This window comes from Pithys albifrons, chromosome 4, assembly GCF_047495875.1.
Source record: "Pithys albifrons albifrons isolate INPA30051 chromosome 4, PitAlb_v1, whole genome shotgun sequence".
In the NCBI taxonomy this organism is placed as follows: domain Eukaryota; kingdom Metazoa; phylum Chordata; class Aves; order Passeriformes; family Thamnophilidae; genus Pithys; species Pithys albifrons.
In genome coordinates, this window is record NC_092461.1 from 66,478,650 (window position 1) to 66,506,592 (window position 27,943).

The following is a 27,943-nucleotide window of genomic DNA, read 5'->3' on the forward strand; positions in this document are numbered from 1 at the left end:
GATTTAGTAACTCTAGCTCAGAGGGAGAAACACATGTCCCTTTGAATGTAAACAGGAAATTGAAGAGTCAGTTATTTTAAGACTCTACCAATAACAGATTGCTGAACCCAGTTTAGAAGAAATTAAACCTGCAACTCTTTATCAATAAAATATTCTGTTAAGTAAGCATGCAAAATGTTAAATTCAAGATAAATTTTATTACTGTATTAATTAAAACACACCTGTCCACGATAAAACCCCAAAACCCTCTTCCACGATTCTAGCTAGTTAAAGATAAATTTAGTAACTGAGGAAAAATAATACGTTTCAAATAAACGAAAGGAATTTCTTCAGTGGAAAAATTCAGCCTATTATCTTTTAAAGCAATTTTAAGACCATTAACAGTAAATCAAGGATAAATTGAGGCTATTACTGCAGTACTTAAAATGTGACAAATGGGTAGAGATAGTAGACATATTTAAAGGCCATCACATTGCCATTAATCTATGCTTCATATATCCATTATTTCAGAAAAAAATACAGATCTGGCAGCTGAAGTTTGTCTAAAACTGGTCACTGTCTAGACTTGGACTCAAGTCTTTCAGTTAAGCAGCCCTGATGTGAAATTCCAAATGTCTCTTCAAAAGCCTGTTCAGAACATTTGAGGGTACAGTGTTGCTTTCTACAGAATGACTTTTGGAGAAGGGGGCAGTCCCAGCCCAACAGGACATTGAAGCCAAATAAAAGCTGTGAGCCAAAGACCACTGTGCTCTTTAGCAACCAAATAACTTGCAGCAACTGTGTGCAAAGAAATTGAAATAACAGAGGTGGAGAGGTAGCAAGCAGGAAGCAGGTGAATGACAGTGCTCTCTCTGAAGTTGACTGCAAAGACAGAGGAAGGTCCCTGCACTACAACTGTGAACACTGTGGGGTTTATTTGCTTTCAAAGTGCTGCTGTAGAGCTGCTAATTTAAATCCAGCAATCTTCCTACATGTTTAGTTTCTACACACACCACCATAAAAAACCAGATATTTATTCTGTTCCATCAATATATTTGCTGAGAAAAAAATTCTGAATTTGAAAAACACAGTTTGATGGCAAGCTTGTCCTCAAACATGGAATAGACATTGTTCAGGTTTACAGTAAGGGCATGCCCTAAGGGAAATGGGCAAACCAGGTAGAACGTGTACAGTGGCTTTTGTCACCCCTATCTACCTACAGATTTCGAGGGGTACAGTTAGGGTTGTGTGTGTTGTTTTTTTGCTGTTGTGTTTGGGTTTGGTTTGCTTTTTGTTTGGGTTTTTTTTGCTATTGTTCTGGGGGTTTTTTTGGTTGTTTTTTTTTCCCCCAACAGCATCATGCAGCTAGCTTCTTCCTCCATCCTTAATTTCTTTTAATAACAGATACTTCAATTGCCAAATGAAAACTAAATAGACAGTTGTATTTTAAGTTCTTTTAGTGTATGCTATCGTAGTTACACACAACTCTCTCTGTATGTAGCTCAAAGTGAGAAAAATACCTGCTTCCACGTATTCTATCTTCCCTCCTTCTTCCATCTTTTTTTCATTAATGGTAAAGTTTCTCTCTATTTCTTAAATTTTAGAGATAATGTTTCAGGCTTATGCTAAAATTTGGAGCTGATTTTTGCATAACTCTAGATGCAAAGCCTGTCTCCTACATGACCAGTTTCAGTTTCCCCTCTCTTGAGTGGCTCACAGGAGGAATAGGATCTGCAGTCCCACAGGCCAAAACCACTGTATTATACTGAAAAAAGTTAGGCTATGTAACATAAGGTTTTTTATTCAATCTCCAAGTTTTCATGACTTTTAGAGTAATCAGTTGAGCATTTATTAGTTAACATCAACTCACGCCATCTTGCCCCACATGGGCCTTCATATCTTTGAACCGATGTTCTTTATTTATCTCTGTCTTTCTAAATCTACTCAGGTAACTAGAAGAACCTGGCCAAATACACACACATGCCCTTGCAGTTAGGGAGGCCATTCCCAGCCTCTTCTCTCCCTTTTCAAGCAGCTTCCCACACTGCATTACTATATCCCTCATTATGTTGCTGTGTAGGTTCACCTCCTCACCTCACTAGCTTCAATTTCTGTTCTGCTCACAGATTCCAGCTAGCTGTAAGCCAGGCAAAGAACTGGCACTACAACCACCCTGCTGAGGTGAAGCTGTTCCCCACAGCCTGTCAGTCTGCTGAGGTGACAGGGCTGCCAAAGGCGTAAGTGATATATAAGATGTCATATATTTGGCAGACTCAAAGAGGAAAAGATGATAATAACTCCTGCCCTCCCTACAGAACTCAGGCTCTTTACTGAGCCATACTATCTGCTGCCAAGACCTCAGAAATATCTGAAAACTGATGTTAGCCAAAGAACTTGAACTATATGAGACAGCCACACACAAGGTGTGGGAGGACTGTCAAAAGAAAGGGAAGCCATAATCAAACCACCTGATACATTCTGTTACATGAAGACTATCTGTTTATACTTCAAGCATCTATTTCAGTACTCCCAAACACAGACAGCCCACCTATTCCAGGGCACAAACTAAAAATAGAGACCAGGAATACATTTTGTGCTCATGATTAATGCTGATAGGTTCCTTGAAATAACACCAACAAGTTCAAAGGTTTTGCAACCTTATCACAGACTAGCATCTGTTATGCTTAACAGCAAAACTGATACGCAGACTAAGCTTGTCCACAGAAGAATTTATTCAAGTTTTGTGTGGAAAGATAAACAGAAGTTTCAATCCTTTACTGTAGTTAGATCAGAAGCAATGCATTCTGTCAACATGCATTCACTTCCCCTAGTATCAAACTATACCTAATACAAATAGTCCACATCCTGAGGAGGTGGGAAGGAAAATCCCTGTCCCTTCCAAAAGTGAATACATTCACACTTTGATCCGTCTGTATCCAAAAGTCAGACTTACCAAACAGTAATTATTTTTTTTATTCATCTTTAGGGTTAACTTAGCTTTACTTTATCATCTGTAACTTGTCTCCAAGGTTCTGTGGTTAGGCCAGTATTACATTCCCTAGTGGAAAAAAAATGCCACTTGCACCACCATCAGTGCATTTCAAGCTCCGTCAATTCTTCTGTGCCAAACTTTCAGCTTCTCTGAAGAGACAGCTGAGACACTGCAGCCAGGAATTATTTTAATTGTTTCAGACTGTACTTTCCTAGTAAGAAAAAAAGATCCCCTACTTGACTATTTTAGCTAACAAATACTCATCCTGTAGAGATTCACTGCTACCTAATACAGCACCAGCTCTGCATTACCACAGCACCACAAACTCGTAACTGCAGTCTGAGGCACCCTGACCACGTAACTACTGGCACCGTGTGGCACAAAGGAGACCTACCAATAGTGAGATCGTGGACTGGTTGAAATCGCTTGTCTGTAAACTGTAACAATAAACATGATTTCCCAACACCTAAAAGAAAGAAGAGAAAGAAGTGTTAAGCAAGTTTTAAAAACAATTGTAAAAAATAATGTTAATTAATTTAAGCAAATGGTATATATAATGCTTAAAATTCATTACTAGAATTTGAGACATTATATCTCACCTACTACAAAACATATGCAACTTCATAATCACATAACAGCTTTTAAAGCTCCAGAAACATTATAGTCAAGGTAGTTAATTTTCAAAAAGTAGTTCTGCCTTTAAAATTAAGTGGAAAAAAAGTTTTTTAACAGACCTTCAAAGTACCAGTTCACATTCTCCCTCTACAATAACTACAGGGCTTGTTACTCCTCATGACCCTTCATCTGCTCCCCTGTCAGCACTTTTATCTTTCTTCCAAGCTAGCCAGACCCTCAGTAGCATCACTCTCCCATCTATCTCCTAATTTACCACCTGAGTAACAGCAGCACATCTAAAACCACCATGTTACTGCCCACTGGTTTCCAATAGGACAAAAAGCAGTCCAAGAACTGGCAACAGCTGAGTTCCCAGTACAGTCAGACAAACAACACAAACACTGTCCCCCTCAGATAACCAACTTGTTTCAGAAATCAGTGTAACTATTTGATTACATGGACACTGGTCAGCAAATGAGCAATTTCTTCTCTATGTGAAAGCACAGAACAGTAGAAGTTGAGCAGTCGAGATGAGTACTCTAACTACTTAGGTTTCTAAACATAGTACTTTTAACAGTTAATTTTTCCTTGTTCTTTTACTTGGAGGAGTTATTCTTCCAGTCTGTTCAGTCAAACGTCTTATTTTCAGCCTTTTAAAACTTGACAGTAGTATTTCTGTTTACATGTATTTAAAATCTGAACATTATAACATACAATACTGTAGCATCCAAGTTCCTGCCGTACTCTGCTTTATCTGTCCAGCAAGATAAGGCTATTTTAGCCACATACTAGAGGTCAGCAACAGATCACCAGAAAAGACGTATCTGGTAAAAAAAGGCAGCAAACAAAGGGATAAGGCAAAGAACCACACTGCAGACACAAGGTACACATACTAGAGGTTTGCATAGAGTGACGCTGATCTTTCTTATACTAAATTCAGCAAAGTATTTTAGTGTGGTTTAATGACGAAACAAAGCCTACACAAACAATCACTGCCCACTTGTCATTTTAGACTTAAATGCTCAGACCAGTGGCCAGTTTCAATCAAATCCATCAGAAATAGGAGACCTGCATTTAGTTTTGTCACAAAATGAGTTGTGATCAATTGATTGATCCCAAACAATGCAGCAATTCCAACTGGCTATGCCAGTTCCTGTTGGTGCTATCTCTACTCTCTTCCCTACAGTGCCCATTTTCCCATAAGGCTTAGGTGAGTTCTGAAGCAATTTCAGTTGTCTGCTGGATTAGCACACTAATCTGTCAAGAAGAGTGACAAACCAAACAGAAACAGCTTAATGTAGGGTCAGACAAGCATCAGTTGGTTAAAATGAGGGAAAAGAAATGCAGCAGCCACCAGATCAATAACTTTAGACTGGCATGGAACTGCAGTCCATGGCAAAATTTGCATCTGCCTTACTAGATGTCTTTTCTGTAGCTATGATGGCAAGCTGTCAGAACACAAGCAGCTTGGAAGCAGGTACAATTTTGTCCAAAAAATATTAGTAAACACAAGAGAAGTGGAAGAGGAATGGGGGAAAGCACTGGAGGAAAGAAACAGGGAGAAGGACAGGTGGAGTACTGGAGCTGCAGGGACAGAGAACACAGAACTCTATGGAATCTTAAAACATTATTAATTCTACTCGCAGAACACTGTTTATATATACAGAGAACTTTCATAGCACCAACAAAATAAAACTACCCCATGACAGAACATCTCATTACAAAAAAACAACCTAAAAGTCACACCAGAAACAGCTTTCACCATTAACCTTACAAAGTGATTTCAGCATCACTGGATAAAGTAGAACCTCTAAACAATCCAATATTCCTACACAAACCTTACAAATGTCAGAACACTATTCCAAAAGCTAATCACCAAAGTGATGCTTGATTAAGTGTTCCAGCATTAGTTCTCAAGGGGCAATCTGATATTTCTTCTTGTAGGGCTGGTGACCAACTTGGTTGAAGTGAACGTACAAACACCATCATCAGCAGAGCAAAGATGACAGGCAAGCACAGTCCCTGTGATGCAAGCCCTGTCTCAGACTGGCACAGGATGACTGCACCTCCCCTTGTGCCTCCTTAGTAGGCCTTTTAGGAGCAGACTGCAGACTGACGGGGTCACACAGAGAAACAGAAGAAATAACTAGTTTCTGTTTCATGCCATTCCTTCTACTTCAGAACCTTGCAGCAAAAAGCCATCTGGAAGTCCTCAAGTTTTGTACTGCTGCTGACAGAAATAGAGGTTCAAGAAGTTGCAAACAAGGCTGTAGTACCAATTAAGTTTAGATTATAAATATTTTATGTCTGTATTTAAAGGGTGTATTTTGTTTTCATTTTAAAGTTTTAAGACATTGCAAGTTTGTATCACAAAAGTTCTTACAAGAATAGTTTGTAGCCCACACACTTGCAGAGCCTGAGCAGACTCCGCTGTCACAGAAGCAGCCAGGCATATTCATCGAAAACAGGACCTGTGTATGAACCCCTGAATAGTTTACCACCTCATGACATAAACAGATGCTGCAAACACCAATTAACAGTTTCATGGCACTTAATTCCATGGCATACAGACGTTTAAAATAACTACACTGGTTAACTCCAAGAGCAGAATGGCTGTTTACCAGGTATCTCACTCACTCAGTGCTGTCAGTATTACACCTGAAATGAGGCAGACGCTCCATGAAAATAGCTGAGCATGTCTTACGATAGTCAATTGTAGAACACAAAAAGGATAGATTCAGTTATTTATTAGCTCATCCTCCATTTTACTGCCACAGTTATTTTAACACAGCTTCATATAAACTAGTCTCAGAGGAAAAAAATCTAGTATTTTAAAACAAGAGAGCTTGGATAGACTTCAACAACTACAGTAAACAAAAGCTCTTGCTTAGCTACAAATGAAAACAATGGATTATATGCTCAGAGGGGACGCAGCTTCCTTCTTTCCCAATGCCTGTTTTAGGATCCCTTCATTGCTTCCTAGTACTCAGTGATGGGAGTGGAACTTGTGCTACAGTAATTTTACCCTCTGCCTCTGAATTCCAAACCCCAGCAGACGGAGTCTGTTCTCCAAAATTCTCTGCTTCCCTTAGAAGTTCCCTCTTTAACTCAGTGCCACTCTGCAGACAATTTCCCTAGACAAAGCATTGCCAGAGGTTTGCCATTGTCCACTTTGGCCCAGCTTCAACACCCCCCTTCCTTATATCAACACTTGTGTTCACCTTAGGGTTCAGCAAGCCAGTGGAGCTCCGGGGTAAAGCTGCTCTCTCCCTTCTCACTCACAGGTTATGCAATGAGCTACAGCAACAAATGGATTTAGCATAGGGCCTACAGTCACCCAGAATGAGAGTATGTGCATTAGACTAGGCCTACAAAATATATAGAAAAAGGGAAGGGTTCTCTTTTTCAGTAGCAGGCTGAACCCAAGTTAATGAAACAAAAAAAAAAAAAGAAAAAAAGTAGTTCTGGAACCACAGCACAGGTGATGATAGAGCTGAGCCAGGCTTTGGCTAAGAGAGCTGACTTGCTTCCTTCTCCCCTTCCAGCTCCTGTGACCCCTCGTGAACAGTGCAAGAAAAGCTCAGGTAGTGCCTGTGAATCCACGGGTGCACAAGTGAACATGTAGAATGCTTCCAAGCTTTTCTTAGCACTAGACAAAACTCAAAATGTTTCTTCCACTGATGTTTGTCATGAAAAGCTGATCTGGCTCAAAACTAAAAATGCCTGAAAACGGGATGGAGGGGGCCAAGATAATTTTCTTACTTGCTCACATGAGCACTATTATAGCCCAAGAAAGGTGACATACAAAAAGAACTGCAGCATTAGTCCTTCCAACCTGGGTATCAAAACTGAATCCTGAAGACAAATCACTTTATCTGCCTGCTGTCTCTGATGAGTAGATTCACTCCTTCCCACACAGTTCCACCTCCATACTCAAAAGGGCTCTTGCACTGGATCTGACTATATCTGTTATTCGTTTGATTCTGTTTTCCAAACCATCTCTGTGAACTGAGTTGGCTCTCTGAAGGATCACACAAGCAGTGATACTGACAGCTAAAAAGCAGCAGAGTTCATAGCTGAGACAAGAAGTGGTAACAAGATCTATGCTTTTTGGCAGCAGATAAATGCTGGATTAATTCAGCCTTCTCACAGAACTATTTTTCTTGTGGGTGCTTCACACAACACAGTAATCAATCAGCTTACCACCCACAGAGATAAGGACCTACTTCACCTTTGATATCTTGTTCTTGCTGATCCTTCTAGGTCCAGTTTCCTCCCCTCAAGGTACTCCAGATCTTGGAAAGCACAGCTCCAAGGTCAAATCAGCTGATTCAGACACTAAGTAAAAATGTAACCTAAGAAGTAGGTACCTTTCTGCTGTGTTAGGGAGTTGATCCAGACCATGGCAGATTATCAAGGTCACCACAACACAAGGGGAGCAACAACTCCATTCACATGTGAGCTTGGATGTCCATGAAACCAATGCCACAACACCAACTGAGCTACAGCTACATTCCTACTTCTCTTACCTTTCTTTAGGAAAACAAACAAAAACAAATCTTTAAATAGGTTAAAGACAGTTTCAAGCAACAGACAAGTCCCAATTAAGAGATTTTACAACTAACATGGATTTAACCAGGTAATTACATAGTACAAATGCCACACCTCTAACATATGATATACTTTTAGCTCTTTCCAGTAGTCTGCTGAGCTTCCAGACGTTTCATAAGGCCTGTCTGTATCACAGGGTGGAGTTCATTCCCCCTCTCCTTCCCTTCCTACCACAGCAGCTTTATGTAGCTCAAGAAAGTGCAGTATTACCCTTTTTATTCACAGGATTAGGCATAACAATGCACTATCCTAAAGCAAAGACTTGTCTTAACCTTTTTTCAGCCAATTATCCATTAGTCAAAATTCTGTCACAAATGACAAAGTTTTATTTAAATTAACAGAAAGGACAAACTAAAAAATTCCAAACTGTGAGTTACAGAGCGAAGCGACTTAACAAACAAATGTTATCATGGACAAGAAGGGAAGAAAAATACCCTTCAAAATAATTCACAATGGCTATATAATTTTGGAAAAAGTAAAGTAATAAAAATGCCTTTTTACTCTTTTAAAGAATTAAACTTCAATCCTTAAATAAACGAACATTTTCAACAGCATACTTGAAAGCCAAGGATTTAACTTTTTCTTTCTACATAACAATTAGCACAGGCCTACAAAGTGAAAGAGCTATGAATTTTAACCAAGTTTCAGTTTGTATGGCAGTACTCAACTGCTAACTGCAGGTTTAATTAATTCATTCATTAATAAATATAGATATAGATCTATACATATACATATATTATTGCCAAGCAAAATTAAGCTACATGAATCTGTAAAAAACCACTTGCATGTCCTGGATGATCACACAAGACTTAGAAACTGCCAGACACTCATAATAAAATGGTTATAGTCAAAATTGGGGTGGGGTTGGATTCTTTTTTAGTGAGGATGGTGTTTGGGGTTTCTTTAAAATAAAGTGTTAGAATCAATGAGGGCGCACATTAACAATCTCACAAAGCCATTTCTGTGAACAAATACATTTTGGTAATTCTAGGTAACAACTCCTAATGGTTTGCTCTTTTAGCGATTCACAGAATATGCTGAGTTGGAAGGGACTGACCTACAAGGATCACTGAGATCAACTTCTGGCTCTGCACCCACTCTGAAGTCACACCATGTGCCTGAGAGTGTTGTCCAAATGCTTCTTGAACTCTGTCAGCCTTGATGCTGTGACAGCTTCCCTGGGGAGCCTGTTCAGTGCCCAAACATCCTCTGGGTGAAGAGCCTCTGTCTAATATCCAACCTAAACCTCCTCTGACACAACTTCAGGCCATTTTCTTGGGACCTGTCACTGGCCACCAGAGAGAAGACACCTGTGCCTACTCCTCCTCTTCCCCTCACAAGGAAGTTGGAGATTGCAGAGGTCTCCTCTCAGTCTTCAGGCCGAACAGTGACCTCAGCTGCTCCTCATACGGCTTCTCCTCAAGGCCCTTCACCATCTTCACTGCCCTCCTTTGCACACCCTCTAACAGCATTAATATCTTTCTTACATTGCAGTGCTCAAAACTGCACACAATTTTCAAGATGAGGACACCCCAGTGCAGAACAATCCCCTCCCTTGACCAGCTGGGGATGTTTTAGCCTGATGCCCCCTAGGACACAGTTGGCCCTCATGGCTGCCAGGGCACGGGTGACTCATATTCAACCTCCCATCAATTGAAGTATCATTGAAAGGCTCTCAAAGAAAGATGTAACTTGTACAGATCAGTACTCTGGTTTTCAGTACAAACAAGTTCTCAGCCTATCACAGGGCGTTAACACCAGCACTAGCGGGATGAATACCTGTTTAGCCAAGAAGTGCTATTACATACTTGTGGAAAATAAGGGCATGAGCCCCCAGTGATGCACACTGCTAGCTAGAAACAGCTGCTGCTCCAGGACAAAGTGCAAAAACACTAGAAACACTTCACAAGGAGGACTGAAAAATAAAGCTAATTCAATTGCTTAATTTCAACATTTGAGAGCATCCTAGACAAGTGAAATGGTTGACTAGACAGCCTATTTTACTCTAGAGAGTGAGGAGGACTAGATAACCCAGCAATTGTATTTTCTTTCATCATCACCTAATAACTTTGAGATGCTGTTGGTCTAGAACCACCTGCTGAAATTAAAAGGCAAGTGGAAGTCCCTTACGCAAAAGCTCAGAGGGTTGCAGAAGTAACACATCCAAAAAATGCAAGAGAAAGACTTCCTCATCGAAGATGTAGCAACACTGATGGTAAGAACACATTTTGATGGACTACAACTGACATGTTATGTTGACAGTAAGAAATCTGACCATTGCAAAACTGTTACTTGAGGCATACTAAAGTTCAGGGGCATTCTCTGGTGGAATCTAGTAAGCATACTCTAATAAAGAAAATTCTGTTTAATGCATATTAAATATTCTGAAAAAAAGTATTCCAGCTCTAGTTGTCACAGAAATTCTGTTCCCAGTTTATTCCCATGTCGTACATTGCTGGTAACAAACATTGAAGTAAAAAAGATTTCACCATTGTACAGAAAACCATCTAAAAAGAACATGACAGACTTTTAGTCACCAACTGCAGAAACTACCAATACTTGTATACCAACAGTATTCACCCTAGCTCAGATCAAAGTCAATCTCAACTTCAAGTGGTGGCCAAAAGTGGATGTATGAGGAAGACTGGATGAAGACACCAACTTCTAATAGCAACCACAATGAAAGACACAATCAAACAAAAAGGCAAATGTCTCAGAGGTACAGCCCTAAGCAGAATGAACTACATAGGCTTCTAAATGCATTTGCAAACTCCTATAATGCTTTGGAAATATCCAGATGAAAAGATTTTTGCTGATAAACTGTCACAGCCCTCAGTATTCCAAATACTTGTATTTTTCTCTTAAGAGATGCCAGCTCCATGAAACTCCACCGCTCCTGTCCCACTGATAAAATGTAAAAACTGCACAGATTCATGGCAATGTTGTTTGAGTATCTGAAATAAAGCCATGTCATTTCAGGTCTCTCCCATAACAAAAAACTAACTAGATTATAAACTAGTCCCAGCTATAGAGAAAAACACTTTTATGTATTAAAAAGTAGACTTAACATCTAGATAAGAATCATCCTATGTTTATAATGCTGCCTTGCCTGAAGTACCAGAAAAAAAAAGTCAATGAATGTCAATGACCAATGAAGTAGGCAATGCAAAGGGACAAGAGCTGTTGAGCACAAAGCAGTCTTGCTCAGTCAGTTTCTGTGGCTGTCATTTTAAGAGACTAAGATCATACTGAATTCCTGTGTTTAAGCAGATGAAAGCATGTGGAATCACAATTCAGAAGACACATGCAGGTGCCTTGTATAACTACAGGGTTTTCCATTGATTTGCTTATGGTTGACACAACCCACTTTGGTTTTTAGTGCTGAAAAGAAAGAGGAGCTAAATGTTAACATCTGTCCTCAGCTGAGTCTTACTTTTCTCCTACAGTTTGTTTACAACTAATTGCTGAGTCACCAGGCAGCTGAGCCATTTCCAAAGAGTCTAAATCAAGTACCAGAGACAAATTCCTTGATCACTACAAAATCTACATAGTCTGCAAGGCCAATGGCATATCTTCACTGGCTGGAATGCTGCGGGAGACCACCACTGGAACTGAACAGGCCAGTGACCATCTGCTCTTAATTTCCATCATCAGAGCTGCAAGTTCACCTGCCTTCATCTGAAGAAGAGTATTAATGACTAAACCATCACCACCATTTTGGCAACAGACAACCGTGCACAACATAAATTGACTCTTCAGTACTGGCTCCATTAGAATACTTAAAAGGCTCATAGGAGAGCTAAATAAAAGCAAAACCAACTTACCGCTATGGACTTATTTAATTTGCTTCAAGAACAATCACTGCAATACTCTTAAATTAGCTTCCTGTAGCAACTCAGAACAAAGGCCACAGGAATTAAAAAAAACTAACCAAAAAAACATCACCAAACCTGTGAGATGTCTTCCTCTCTGTGTTTCTTTTCTCTATCTTTCTCTTCCCATATTTGGCTCTTAAGCAGCCGCACAACTTCAGAAGTGACCCACATCCATTCTGTATTTCACATCGCAAGCAACTGAAGTGCAAGAGTGCAGCACAGACCATTACACCGAGGATATTTAATTGTAAAAATTTAATCAGTATATGATTGATGTACCAAAGCAACTGTTTGCTGCTGTCTCTACCACTTCCATGATCATAGTTTTTAGACATGTACCAGAATTGGCCACACTGTTTCTCAACTGTAGACTACCATCTTCCATCACCCTGAGCTGACAAACCTCTTCTTACTTCTCCTGAATCTGCTTAGGTAATCTCCTGCCCTCTGGTTTAATGAACTGTCATTCAAGTAAAGACTCAAGAAAGAACCCCAGAATTTTCAGTTGTCATCTACAGTCTAATGCTTCCAACACAGTCATTATAGCTGTGATATACTTCTTAAAATTCACTTGTACCACAGCTGCTACTGCAGTAGCCTAAAAAATCTTTCAGAGTTTAAATGTACGTTAAAAAAGGGATGAAAATCACACAGTAGTTGCATCCAGTGTATTCAACAACCTCATGTGTAATGCCATTGTAATGTGTAATTACACTCCAGCAACAGATAATTTGGCTCACACGTATGAAGTACAATTATGCAGCTACCCTGAGAATAGCATTTAAAATAACAGGTATGTCAGCAAACTAATTAAAGAAGGCATTTAGACAGGCAGGAGGAAAACTACAAAGAAGATGCACAATACACAGGCCCAATGGTTAACTATGTTAGTTACCTTGTCCTGAGAACAGTTTGACCAAAGTATGCTGCTCCTATCCACACTAGGCTGAGGAAGCATAAAATATATTGGCAATGGGGGTTCTAACAACAATTCCTATCAGTATGTGGCTATGCCAGCAGCGTTTGTAAGCATTATTTGTCACAGAACACCGAAGTACAAATAGAATGTAGCAAGTTTCTAAAAGGTTTTCAAGGCCAGGTTAGATGGGGCCTTGAGCAACCTGCTCTAGTGCGAGATGTGGAGGTGGCCCTGGCCATGGCAAGGTGGGGTTGGGTCTAGATCAAAGTTTCATTTCAGCCCCTTGAGATTCCACAATTCTATACGTTTAAAAAGTGAGAAGAAATATCTAGAAAAGCAGGGGAATTAAAATAAAACAACAAAAACAAAAAGTCTTTGTACACTAAGACTGAAAGAGCCAGGGCTGTTAATCGTCCTTTGACTAAACGTCTTTACACGGTTCGCTACAGCACCTCCAGCCGAGGCTGGCAAGAGCATCCGTGCGGCCTGAGCTCAAGACATCTCACAGCAGCGAGGTACAACCTCGCCACAATACTGAGGGGTGGCGTGTGGCACCTCTCAGGCCTGGCTGCCGCCGGGCTGCAAACCAGGGACACTGCCCAGCTACAAGTTCCGCTGTGACAGCGCCTTTCCCCACCCCGCTCCCCGTCTCGGCCGCCGCAGCCCGGGCCGCGACACAGCCCGAGCCGCACCTCGGTCCGTCGGCCGAGCCCAGGGGCGGCTGCCAGGGGCCCAAGGCCGCCGAGACAAGGCCGAGGCCGCGGGCGGGGCGCGGCGCAGAGGCGGAGGGGAGACGCCGCCTCCTCCCCGCGCTGAGGCACCACGTCGGCGGCACTGCCAGCACTGCGGAAATAGGCGCGGGGAGCAGGGCCCTGCCCCCGCCCGCGCCGCGCCGGGCCGGGCCGGACGCACCCACCTGTGTCCCCGATGATGATGTACTTGAAGAGGTACGCGTAGGCCATGGCCGCTCCCGGGGTGTCCCGCGCTCGCTCCGGCGTGACGCGCGCGCTCGCCGCTCGGGCTCGCGCTGCGGAGAGGCGGAAACGGGTTACCGGCCCCGGGCGGCGCCTCCGCCCGCGCTCCCCCCCCTACCTCCGCCCCGCCGGCGGAGCGGCTGCGCTCGTCGGGTCGCTGCTGCCCGCCCGCCCGCCCTCCGTCCCTGCTGCCGCAGCCCCGCAGGTGCCGGGAGAGGCAGAACGCGGCGGCGACGAGAACAATAAACAGGCGCCGAGCGGCCCCGGACTCTGCGGCGACGTCAGCGCCCGCCCCCTCCGCCGCCGCGCCCGCCCCGACCCGGAAGTGCTGGGGCGCGCGCCCGCCCCGCCCCCCGGGCGGAGGGAGGCGGCGGCCGGGAGCGTGTGGGGGGAAAGGGACACTGAGTCCCAGGATTAGGGAAGCTGGGAAACACTGCTGAGGTCTTCGAGTCCGACCCGTGACCGAAAACCACCGTGTCAACCAGACCATGGCACCGAGTGCCACGTCAAATCTTTCCTTAAATATCTCCAGGGACAGTCACTCTACCACCTCCCTGGGCAGTCCATTCCAATGTCCGATCACCGTCTGCGAAGGAATTCTTCCTAATGTCCAACCTAAACCTTGCCTGGTGCAGCTTGTGGCCATGTCCTCGTGTCTCACTTGTTGCCTCGGAGAACAGACCAACCCCTTGCAGGCTACAGCCTCCTCTCAGGGTGTTGCGCAGAGCAAGAAGGTCCCCCCTGAGCTTCCTCTTCTCCAGGCTGAGCAACCCCATCTCCCTCAGCCGATCCTCAGGACGTGTGCTCTTTACCAGCTTTGTTGCCCTTATCTGGACCTACTCAAGCACCTCAATGCCCTTCCTGAATTGAGGGGCCCAAAGCATAAAGCCTCTAAGCATAAGCAGTAATGAGCAATTCAGTACAAATTTATTTTCATCACAGATAAAACCCAAGTTCTGGCCTGGAAAGGGGTTTTTCTTTTGCATTTCTGTCCTTCCTAACTGAACTGGAAGTAGTGAGCCAGGAGAGTAACCTAAATTCACAGCTGGTGTTTAGGGCTTTGTACTTAGAGTTCATGTTGGAAGAAATTTCAAGGTCTTCCATAGTCTAAGCTGCTTCGTGAAATGTCCTCTGTACCCAGACCTTTGGACCTGGAGCAGTCGGATGCAGCTTGGCTCATGGATTGGATCGATGCTGAAGCTGAACCAGATGCCTGGCAGTGGTAAAGGGGCAGGACTCTGCAGTCGGATCATACTGATGATGCTTCAGGAGTCCCTTCAGCTCAGCTGTTTGTTGACTGTGGGCTGGGGAGACTGTTGAAGAGCCACTGGCACCTTCCTCATATAAACTCATATTTTTACTCCCATTCTGCTGGTAGCTTTTAACTATATAGAGGGTTTCTGTTTGTGGTCAACAGCTTAGCCAACATCCTACATGGCTTCTAACTTCCTTGTAAAAACCTTCAATAAAGCTGATTGTGCCAAATCCTCTTGTCATATTTCATGACCTGACACCCAAAATGAAGCTTTTTTTTTTTTAGATTTCCTGTCCCCTGTGGATGTGCAGTCCCCCCCCTCTTAGCCCCCCCAACGTTGCTATAAAGAAGAATGACCTCCTTTACATGTTATAAACATTTTATCTACCTTTTTCACATGAAAAGTTCACATTGTAAGCCATTTGTCTGTTCTTCATTTTTTTCTCTTCTGTAGTTCTTTCAGTTTCTCAATACTATTTGTGAAGTATGGGGTCCAAAATACCAGTCTTGTCACCTCAAAACAGGCGAATGGGTATCTCCAGTTTTGCCTCACTCTGAAAGTGATTTTTTTCTTTTTTTTAATCAACATCTGATTTTTATTTTTGATATTAGATCCCTATTATAAACAGTTACTACTCAAATGTATCTATACATTTCGTATCTCCTTATTAAGCACCGTTTTTTTCCTTTGCTAAATTTCAATAATTTTGATCATGGCCAGTCAGTTTAGCAAGAATATTTGATTTTTTCTCTTTTTGTATCATCATAGCCATTTGGCTACCCAGCTTGTTTGTGGCAATATTGAACAGGTCTTGCCTGGGCAGGACAGAGCACTGAAAATTGGCATATGAGATTTTCTCTTAGTTTAAAAATCCCTTACACTTTTCCTTATTATTTTATGTACAAGTAGTTTCAATATACATTTTTGTTGATTAACAATTCCTAACCAGAATGAGTTTTCTCATAGAAACAGATTTTTGCCTTGTTTAGGCTTCTGTCTTCACATCTTGCTCTGTGTCTGTGTTCCCTGTCCTGATAATGGTCATGAAATCTGGCATCTGGATGAAGCAGGGTACCTTGGCTGAAGGAAAATCTGCAGTTGGGGTCAGCTGTCAACCCCAATCAAGAATCCACAGTAAAGCAAGTCTTCCCAAGTGCTCCCTCAGCAGCTAAGCCCTTCAGCTGGCATTCATACTGTTAGCATGGGTTTGTGTGACCTCAACCACTGGGAAAAAAGCTGTAGGAGATCAGGCTGTAAGCAGATAAGATCTCATCCAGTATAAGTAAAGGTTGCTACTGCTGAGGATGGGACAGCTCTGCCTCCACTAATCCCCTCATGGACCCTCCCTTGTTCTGGCGCTGTCAGGATCATCTGCTGAATGAGGGAACAGGAGTGTCTAATCTTTCATTTTTTTCATATCTGCTTTCAAGCTAAATCATCCTGGGTTCCTAAGCCACACCAACAAACTAAAATGCTTTTGACAGCCTTCTCAGCAGGTTTCCACCTCTGCCCAGCCATCCTCACTCCTCATAGAGGATCCTGTAGGTGTGAAGGCTAAAGCCAATTCTGTGAGATCAGTCATGCAAACAGCTATTTACTGTCAGGATGAGCCCTCTCCTTTAGGAGCCTCTCCTGTGACTAACAGGATGAAGGAGAACTGGGTGGGCTTCTGTGTCCTTTTCCTTCAGATCCCTGCTGTTATTCATGACTTGCTCCATTGGTACTATCTGAGTTTCGTACGTGATTGAGCCACAAAGGATGTTACTTTGAGAGTTGGTAAAGTCTTGGCAATCTGTCCTCAACATCCTAGGGTAATAAGTTTCAAGTGTATTTGACAGAGGCAGACTTCTTAATAGGAACTGTAGCAATAGGACAAAGAGTAATGGTTTTAAACTAAAAGAAGGAAGATTTAGACTACACATATGGAAATTTTTTTTTATGATGAGGGTGGTGAAGCACTGGAACATGTTCCCAGAGAGGTGGTAGATGACACATACCTGGAAATATTCAAGGGCAGGTTGGATGGGGCTCTGAGCATCCTGATCTACGTGAATACACCCTTGCTTATTGTAGGGGGATTGAACTAGGTGGCCTTTAAATGTCTCTTACAACCCAAAACATTCTATGATTCTATGAGTCTATGATTCTATGTACCTCACTGATGGGATTTGGTCTCCTAGTTCCCAAATTATGTGACCTTCTAGACTTCCAGACAAGACAAATTGGCCTGTGATTGAATTAAATCTCATAATAAAAGGGATTTCCATTTTGTAGAACTACAGTTTGCTGACAGGGGGAGAATACAGGCAGTGCAGAATCCCCAGTGAAATTGGGGAGCTGAGCCATTTGACAGCCTGCTGGATGATATGCAAGAATTTGTTGCTTACACTATCCCATGGTAAATACAAGCTAATTTGCTACTACATAAGAGACTCGATATCTAAGTTATTGAGTGTTATCAGCTGTTCTGCAAATCTGAGATGCCACCACCTAGAGGTTAATGCATAGTTGATTTTCCTCCAAGTTATATGTAACATGTATTTCTTTAAATACTAATAGGGGGCAGATAAGTAGCTACTGTATTTTTTTTCACTTTTTACTTCTCATCTGCTAATTTTCTGTTTTACAGAGAAATTAATATCTTCTTTTGTTAAGCATTAGTACTCTGATAAAATTCTACCATGGAGTTAGATTCACTTATTAAAAATTATTAGCCAGTTGATATAAAAGAAGCATTGGTTATTCAATACTGAAGCATTGTGCTTGCAGATGGTTGTTTTGCTTTTGGTTGTTTTGGGTTTTTTGTTTGTTTTATTTGTTAACGTTCTCTTAAATAATACATGTCATCTGTTAGTGATTTTGTATCACATGCTCTCCAGAATGATGATGAAATTCTTCACTGTGATGACATTCAAATATACCTAAATCTCAATGAAGATCTGCCTTTGTAGTGAGGATTTTGAAGTACCTGTTAAGAATAAGAAGTGGAGAATAGACTTCTGAGTAGAGTACCTCTATGTGATGTGCCTATGAGTGGTGTGACTTGAGCTCTGAGGGTCTTAGACCAGGCAGCTTTGGCTGGGATTTCAGCTGAAAGCTGGACATGTGCACAGAGGCTGTTTCCCCACTGTCTTCCATAGCCTCTGTTTCACTTTCAGAAATACATAAATTTTACTAATGCCAACTTGGGTACTTTTAAAAAACCCAAGCTAAGTTACGTTGTTACTTTTGATCCGGTGAAAAAAAAAAGTTTGGAATTTAGTTTATTTTTTAAAACCTTTCTTTAGAATGGTGTATTATTTAACTAACAGTCTTAGTTAGTCTTAGTTAAATGCTCTTACCTAAACATTAAAAATCACATTAATGTTAAAAATAACATTTCTCCAGTGACTATAATAAATGAAAGTTTTATTAGTGTTCAACTACATTGATAAATACTCGTTGGAAATGAAAAATTCAGTTCTAATTGCATTTTTTGTTTTCAAAATATGAACTTGAGACTACGTTTTCAAGCCAGTGCAACACAAATTAAAGTGTAGTTATTTAGGTTCCCAGATGTATTCATATTTTAGGTTTTTGCACCCATGGAAATATTTACATGACTTCTGCTTTATCCCTGTTTATTTACTAATGGCCTTTGCCACTGTTATCATTGCACCATGTTTTTCCTTGCAAATAACCTTGTTTTTCACTGCCTTGACATAAAAATGAACAGTGTGATAAGACGGCACATGATAAATTTGAATATACTTTTTCCATGAAAGCAGAGAAAACAATAGCATTCTTGAAATAACCTTGAAATGGCTGACAAGCTAACTGAAAAGATAGATTGATTTTTAATTTTTTATTCTTGGAAAAATTAGAAAATATGTGCTTGTGTAACAAGATTCACAAAAGCATGGAGTAGTAGTGCTGCACAGACAATGTCAGAGATCCATGTAGAATTCTACTGAAATTGACATCAGGGTAAATTTTCAGTATTTTTTTTTTACTTCAGAGACTGAGTTTTTATTAATTTTCTTCAGATGTCTTTTAAAAATTCTTTTGGCAAGAGACAGATAAAGTAGAAACTGAAGTTATGGCACAGACTCACAGGAAGCATGAAAACTTCCTGTTTACTCATAGCAATAAGTGAGACTGTTATGGAAATGGGTTTGCTTTAAAGGGAACAGGTGTAGGCAAGCTTGGTCACATTTTTTTCCATAAAAAAGTATTTGGTCTGAAAGGGTTAAAAATAAACTTTAATTTTTTTTCTTCTTCTCTCTTAAACAGTAATGATTTTTTTCTTTTTCAGACACTTCCATTGATGTTTTTTGGTGGCTGAAGAAAGTAAGGAACTGTCTAAGACTTGAGAAGTCAGCAGAGTTGCTAAAGGATTTGAACTGAGGAAATCTTAGGTACGGTGTCGCAGAAATTATCTTTTTCCACCAGGATATTAGTAGATAACCTACTCTACATTTTTGTCCAAAAGATGTAAGAGGAATGTCTGGTAATTCTCACAAAAATGCTTGTAGCTAAACCATAGTTAATATTATATTTAAAGGCTTTAAGTTTTAATTGAAATTACTTAAATTTTAATGAACCAAAATAGCATGAAGATTTAGGTTTATTTCTCTTTTAAGTACTTCTTCATCATGCATTCCACCAAATAAGCTTCATCGTAAGTTTTTTTGAATTAGGTATTTATAATATTTATTTGAAAATGGAGAAAATTATGCAATATTAATTTTAAGTAGTACAGTGTCAAGTATAAAGTAAAAACAACTGTTTTGGAAAAATATGTTGATTACAGTAGACACTGAAAGGAAGAAAAGACAGAAAAGTTAAGCACAGATCAATTATAAAAATGGGCCAGTTTCCATACAGAGATTCATAGGCTTGTTAACATTTCCCAGTGAATTAATCCCTAATTTGTCTGAAGCCTTCCCCTCTTTCCACTTTTACTGGAAAGAAAAATTGTAATTGGAATCTTTTGGAGCATAAACTGGATGATTTGCTGAACATTCCATCCACTCTGTGGCTTGTTCTTTCAGGTTTCAGTGTAATAAGTAGATTAAATCTAAAGATTTTATCTGTATGTACTTTCTTACATAAAAAATGTGCTGTAATGACAGCAGGCAATATTTATTTTATGTCAGTTTGGAACATGGAATTGTCCCATTGTTTGGCATAGTTCAGTAGTTCAGCTTTATAAGCACTGAGTTTACTAGTGTCTCTTAAAACAGGCAAACATTTTATCCTACACCTCAGATAAAGATCAAATAGGTTTAAATACCAGACTTGCAGTAAGCAGATGTTTGACCTTATTTTCTGAGGTGAGAAAATTCCATACACTTTTATATACACTTGTATATATAAGTTGGGTTCTGTCCTTTCTGCCAAGGAGAAATAGAGGTATAACTGATGCTTGGTAATGCATGTGATCTAGCTGAATTTTAGAGAAAAATAGACTTCGCTTGACAAACCAAGCAGTAAAAACCAACATTTTGCCAAGCCTTATTTTAAAGTAATTACTTTGATCTGAATTGAAATTCTGTTCATTTTGCCTATGGAACACGAAAAAAAATGAAGTTACAAATTTAACTGTCATGAGTACAAGTCTGTGAGAGAAAAAATATTACCTAATTATATGCTTATTAGTAACAAATTACTATGACTGGTATCATATTTGATAAACAGAAATTATATAAATCCAAAGAAAGCTGTGACTCAGTGCTTATGCTGGTTTATATTTAGGGTAAATGAGAAACAAAATGATATAGAGAGGATTCAAAGCACTTTTGACTGAAGTATTGCCACAGACTGGTAGACATAGAAGATGTATCTCTGTGGCATTAAAAAACTTTGGAAATGTACCTCTTGTATAGAAGGAATAGCTGGGAATAACAGCATTATTTCAGAAGTTAAATATCTTTGAAATTGACACAAAGAGAATTATTGTTCCTCAAACCTGCTTGAAATTATATACATGAAGCACTAGATGTTACTCTTAAAACAGCAATCATACTTTCTAGGAAATTTAAAATATGGAATTTAGAATGGTCTGGGTTGGAAGGGGCCTTAAAGATTAGCTAGTTCCAACATTCCTGCCATGGGCATCTCCCAATAGATCAGGTTGCTCAAAGCCTCATCCAGCCTGGCCTTCCTTGAACACCTCCAGGGATGGGGACTCCACAGTTTCTGAGTAACCTTTTATGCATAGATACATATATGTATACACACACAATTGTTTACAGTACAGGATCCCCAACATAATTTTGTCTTCTGTATGATCTTCTTTATTTATGAGAAAATCTTGGCTTCTGTCAGGAAAAAAAAGTACATCCTCTATCCTGCCATTTTGAAAATACTCAGTTTTCTCTATTTCGCTGTATCTTGTACCTACAGGCATTTTGAGTACTTTCTGCAATATACAATATTTATACAATACTTACTGCTGCCTCTTCATGGAGGAAATAGTAGGTGGTGCAATAAACTGAACATCATGGAGAGTAGATTGCAGAAACTGTGAATGAAACACCTTTAAAAGTAACTATGGATCATCAGCCCGAGAACTTCATATCTGTTACAGGCTGATGCACAGGGCTCAGAATGTATTTAGCATGTCTTGAACTTAGACTACTGATTAAGAATCTGAATCTGTTAAAGGAAATCAGGAAAGCCCCCAGAAAATTTCCCCAGATACTGAAACAAGATCAGATTTCAGAATTGACCAATTTAACGTCTTTGCCTAACAATAATGGTCTTTACATGTGACTTTGACTAGGGAAGCATTGCTGAAAGAAAGGCTGGACAAGGACAAACACAATCACTCATCAGAGAAGGATAACTTGTGGCAGCACTGGATGAAAGGGGAAATGAATTCTCCAGAGCCTTCTTCCAGTGGTGGAACAAGGTCAGTGAGAGTTTCTCAGTCTTTTTTCCTCAAGGCAGAGCTGTGGAAGGGGAATGGAAGCTTGGTACAATACTTCTTGTTATGACTGAGAAATGCAGAATAAGAAAGTAAGGAGACTGTAAGAATCACTTAAGTTCATTAAGAAATCGCAAATCTGAGAAAAAGCCTCTTTCTAGAGAGTTGCTAGTAACCGCAGGAAAAAGGAGCAACTGGAATCAGAATGCAAAGGTCTGCTCTAGAGAGGCTCCCTCTAAGTAGCAGGCTTTGACAAGACTTGAACACGGAAAAGATAGTTCACTGAATAATTTAGCTCCTGTAACCAAGTGGATTGCAGTGGCATGCAAAAGTTACCTAAGAGCTGCAGTGACTCCAGGAAAGTAAAGAATAGCTGTGGAGTACTGTACATATATGTTGTAGTTTGAGATTATTATGTAAATTCTCTCCCCCGCCACTAACTGCCCATGCCAGCAGTTAAGAAAAAGAAGTAGTTAACTGTTGATCACTTGGGTGGGGGCAGGTTTGTCTCTTTTGTTTTTGGGACATTATTTCCATTCTTAGCTCGGCGGAACGCGGGAGTGGTGGCTGCCGAGGAGGGAAGCTGCTCTGTTGGCTACTGCTGGGGCTTCTGGCTGAGACGCTGTTTTTTTCTCCTCGCTGCGGCTGTTTCTCCTGGTTCCTGCATCTGGGATCCCGGCCTCTGTTTCAGTCTCACCGCTGCCTGCACTGTCACGGCCTGCCTGCCCCGGCTGGGGCAGTGACCCGGGAGAGAGAGGTGTGCAGCTGCTTTTGCAGGACACGTGGCGGTCCCCCACTTTCAGCTTTCTTTTTTTCCTTCATCTGGGATAAGAGACACAGAGTTCATCTGAGAGCTCACCACTCGTCTGTCTCGCTGGAGAGGGACTGGAAAACTCACTCCGCAGCCAGGCGGGCTGTGGCATTGACACTGCTTAAGTATAACTTTCCTCCCGGAGGAAAACCTGCTGGGTTTTGTTGTTGTTTATTTTGTTTCTCTTGTAGTGTTGGGGAAGCGGTTTGCACTAGTCTGTTTATATATATAGCAGTTAAGAACAGTTATCCTTCTTATATTAAAATTCCTTTTTCTTAAATTTGATAAAGAGTGGCGTGATTATTGTGGAGAAGCCCCCCTCCCCCGCTTGTGGGTAAACATTTTGGTTTTTTCCCCTCAAACCAAGACAATATAGCAGCTTCCATTGAGTAGCAAAGGGAAGAAACAACATAAAATTACCAATAGCTTCATTTTCAAGTGGACCGAATTTACCCTCAGAACTTCACGGATCCCAAGGGCTAATGTATTTTCTGTAATGACAGAACCATAGATTCTAAATGTTGGAACAGTCAGCCCTTCAGGACAGCGTAACACTGTCCTGAAGATGCATTTGGGCTCATGTACTTTTCCTGGCGTGTTAAGTGATACTGGAACTGTAAAGGAGGAGTTGCTGAGAGTTCAAATAACAATAAATCTGTCTATGAACATCAAAGGGAAAAAAAACCCAGGCTGGGCTTTGCATACACTAAACAATGATGTCTTCTCTAGGTATTGTTTTTGCAATTTGCGGTGTCTTCTGTTTTCAGCTAAATAATTTTAAAAATGTGTGTATAAAAGCACACATATACTCTTACAATTATACTGCCAGAAATTTGAATTAAAAAAGACAAGAAATAGATAGAACTAACTCAGGGCTAAGCAGTGTAAATCCCACTCCCTCAAGGAAACCTGAATGTTTGAGATGATCATATGTATAAATAATAGCTACATAAAATCTTTCCAGACTTTGCCTCTGTAAATAGCAGCTGTAGTAACCACTGTTGTTTAGTTTTCAGTGGAGCTTATTCCTGCTTTACTGTAATTATTTTATTGCCAGTGAAAGTGATCTGAATATCATGATTGGCTTTTAAAACCTAACTGCGCTGCAGTTGTTTCCTACAGGCTACTGTTCAGTCTTTGGAAGCTCTTAGTAATGGCAAAAAAAAAATTCTGAGATAACCAATAACAACCTCCACAACACTACTAAATTAAATAACTCTGGTGATTTGTTACTTCAGAAGAGAGTTTCTTTCCTCAAACCATGAGTTACAGTTAATATTGACAATACCTCAGATATTAAATCTTAAAACTGAAACTATTGATGTTTCATTTAACACAATATTGGCTTTTCATTGTTTCCATGAACCAACACTGACTGCTGATCACTGATTTTAAGGAGCTGCATTTTTGTGCCCTCCTCCCCAAATCCACTGAAATTACCAAGGTTATCTTGGTGCACTTCCCTCAATAAATGCAAGGACTATTATGCATTTCAGAAAAATGACATTTAATCTTTGGCTGAGGTTAATTTAATTTAGTCATGCATGTTGACAGTTATTCTGAAGCACACTATTTTGACATTGCATTTCTTCTTGATATTTGGAGAGTGCTTTGACTTATGTGGAAGAAACCTTCAGGAAGGTCAGCAGTCATGGCTGAAACATCACTTTCTTAAATGACTGTCAAAATAAACAATTTAGTCTAGCATAGGTTATTGAAGTCAGTGTTTCTTTGCAATATTCTATGTTAATTGAGAGGCCTACATTACAAAATTCACTTTTATTATACAGAAAGAAGTGTCAAGATCACTTACCATGCCCCCAGTCACATCTCCTTGGTTAAATAATGTAAAAACAACAAAGAAGCTTCCTAGTGCCAGCTTCTCTCTCTCCAAAACTTCACTTAAGAGTGGAATTATGATGATTTAGAACAGAGGATTTAAATTTACTTAGGACATATCATGGAAAGCTGGCTTAAGTCCTGGGACATCAGCTCATGACTTGGAATTTACTGCTTTATCAGATTTGTTGTTGCCTTGGTAAAAATCATGTTAAGCACTTTCTTGCTTTATTCAAATATTGACAAGATTATGAAGACCTCATATATCATTGTAATGGGGGCAATGCAAGCATGTTAGATATGTAGTTAACTGAAACTAGATAACTCAGTAGAAATTGTGTGCTTCTGTAAGCATCATCGACCGGGATTCCCTAGATGGAGTGACCAGACCTCTATTTTGGGACAGGTTAGCAATGATATTTTGACTGGGAATGGATTAACTGCAACTTGTAGTCAAGTTAGTTGATTTAAAGTTTAAGTTTCCTGTTGCAGGTAACTGGTTTTATGGTGACCATTCTTGTCCTTCTTTCTTTTCTTTAGTGTTTTTATATGTATTGTTATTTGAAAAAAGTTTCAAATATACTTTTGAAAGCAGATGAGAAAGTTTAACCACTTGCATCAATACTATGCCGATGAACCTCAAATCTCTTACATTAAGAAGGATTTTAGGACAGTTTCAGTTAAGCAAAAAGATTTCTTTGAAGAGTTACCAAATTCCAGATGTATTCAATGTTCTTATGGTGACTGTAACATTTTTCTTACATTCATCATGTACTCATCAGTAATGATAGGACAACAATAAGGCTGTTCCACACTGAAATGCGTATCTCGCCTTGAAGTTATGCATTGTAGTTTTAACCACTGTTAGAATCTTCATGTGTATTTACTTAACCAAACAGGACTTTTGTGCCTACAGAACACAGTGCTTTGTCCAACTATTAACACACAATGGTGGCTTTTTCTGGGTCTAAGTGTGAGCAGCAAGATTTACCTGCTGAAAGGCCTGGACTTGAGGCATCTATTGTATACCAGCATGTTTTTCTGAAGTTTCTTGGAGCCTGATTTTGCTATACTTTACCATTTTTTCTTTTGTTTTCCCTGATCATTTGGTATATTAGGTAACACATTAGTAAGTAAGTCTTGTCTACTAGTTACTGGTCACATTTCTCACATGCAGACTGGGGCTACAGTTTAAACCTTCAAGTTTGACTGGTCTCCTGTAAGTATTTTATAAGCTATTTTCCTATACATCTCTGATAAGTGCTTTGTTGCTGATTCAAAGTAGCTATTGTCTGTGTTGGCTAATCCAAGGCAAAAATTCTTTGTTTTACCAGATAGATTCCTCCTGTGCATGCTGAGTGTCCACTACAATTTACAAAATCTGTAAACTTAATAACAGTATTGCCTTTTTTAAAATAACACCAATATAATAATTAGAATACTTGTTAGTATATTTAAATTTCCATTCTTGAGTCACTGAGCAGTAACATTCCTCTAAAATATTGCTGTACAATTTTCCATAACCGTGTCCAACCTGCTACATTAGGGACTTTATCTTGGGAGACACTTATTTTTTCCTTTTAAGTCTTCTGAAATTATTGGAATGGAATGGTGTTGGACTCATGAAGAACATTTCCACACTCCTAGCAAGTTCAATTTTGGTACCACGCTAATGAACTGCAGCCATAGTACTTGCTGTACTTTACTGCCCCAATGTTTACAATTTCAGGATCTTTGCAGCTGTTGATCAAGTCCCAAGTCCAGCTGGAGACAATTAATTACTAACTCAGTAGTCTTTTTTCTTAACTAAAATAAGATTTCCCTTTTTACTTTCTAATATATTTATGTTCACTGACAGCCAAGCACAATGCTTCTTTACTCTCCAAAATTTCTACAGCCTAGCTATAGAAAATCATCTGCCCATTGTCTCCAATATCCCACAAAACCTCAACCTCTGCTCTTATCTTTCCAACTAAGTAAGTAATCCTAATTTAGTCACAGTATTTTGGGTATCAGTGTTTTCTGCTTTGTGGCTGTTCACTTGATATTCTTCTGCATGGCACTTTGGATGATACTACTCTGTAATCCTGTATCTCAGGGACTTGTCCCAAATTTTTTTCAGTTATCCAGGATACCCAGCTCAAATCCAAATTTCATTATGATAAACCAAACTGATTAAAGCTGACTCATATGTCCATTTACAGGGAGCTATGATTTCATACTGGTTTAGTTTATTTGTTCTGGTTTTATTTGTGGACAGTTAACAGGTTTTCTAGTGGCATGTAGTTTCCTTTATGCTTTGTTGAAGCAGTATGTCAATTTTAGTTTTTTGTTATACTGTTTCTGAATTCTCCCTTTCCTTTTTTCCTCCTGTTGTAGTTAATTCTGGTTTCTAGCTCTTCTTTAAGTAATTTAATACTTGATTCTGTGAGAATGGATTTTTGCTGTAATTCTATGCCATTTCCCCTCAAATGACACTCAGGCTTTTCTGAAATATTCTTCTTTTTTAGCTGAACTAAGAGTTCTCCTATTCCAATGAAATCTTTCAACTATTCATTAGATTATATTTGTGAGTAATTAAATCTTTCACAGTAACTTCTGAAGGAATCTGCATCAGGTAAAGGACACTCTTAATATGTTAGCTTCTGCTGCCAGACCTGTTAAATGTTGCAAGAGGCAACTTTAAAACCAGAGATCTATTAGCTAGAGGCAGATAAAACCCCTGATTCCATAGCTTGGCATGGGTACCTGTCTTACCTGTCAAGTTTCCAAAAACAAATAAACCATGACTGCTACAATCCTGTGCTTACGCCCTCTTTTTTTTTTCCTCTTTCTTTCAGTTCAAATCCTGAATAAAACACAATGTAAGTATGATTTGGTTTCCCTTTAGAAACAGAATAAAGTAGGCTGGACTATTTCACTTGGGAGGGACCTACAATGATCTCCTAGTCCAACTGCCTGAACAATTCAGGGCAGACTAAATGTTAAAGCTTGTTGCTAAGGGCATTGTCCAAATGCCTCCTCAGCACTGATGGGCTTGGGGCATTACCACCTCTCTAGGAAGGGGTTTCATCACCATCTCAGTACATAAATGCTTCCTTATGTTCAGTCTGAAACCTCCCTTGGCACAGCTTTGAATCAGTTGCACGTCCTGTCACTGGA

The 27,943-nt window shown here is 40.1% G+C and overlaps 1 protein-coding gene and 1 long non-coding RNA gene across 4 annotated transcripts in view; one reads left to right on the forward strand and one right to left on the reverse strand.

The window, feature by feature from the left end:
• The window catches only part of RAB2A (RAB2A, member RAS oncogene family), a 41,000-nt gene extending 26,728 nt beyond the window's left edge, over positions 1-14,272 (reverse strand). The window contains exons 1-2 of the mRNA XM_071554474.1: positions 13,908-14,272; positions 3,366-3,437 (exon numbers count right to left, since the gene is read on the reverse strand). Coding sequence (XP_071410575.1) covers positions 3,366-3,437; positions 13,908-13,953 — 118 coding nt within the window. The 5' untranslated portion in view covers positions 13,954-14,272. The remainder of the gene's footprint in view (positions 1-3,365; positions 3,438-13,907) is intronic.
• Positions 14,273-19,519: 5,247 nt separating this feature from the next.
• The window catches only part of LOC139671517 (uncharacterized), a 54,526-nt gene continuing 46,102 nt past the window's right edge, over positions 19,520-27,943 (forward strand). For 2 of the 3 annotated variants that reach the window (XR_011697737.1, XR_011697736.1), the window contains exons 1-2: positions 19,520-19,618; positions 21,988-22,116. This is a non-coding gene — a long non-coding RNA (uncharacterized lncRNA). Of the gene's footprint in view, positions 19,619-21,987; positions 22,117-22,674; positions 23,226-27,943 lie in introns of those variants that run through there. The other variant, XR_011697735.1, reaches the window with a different exon arrangement.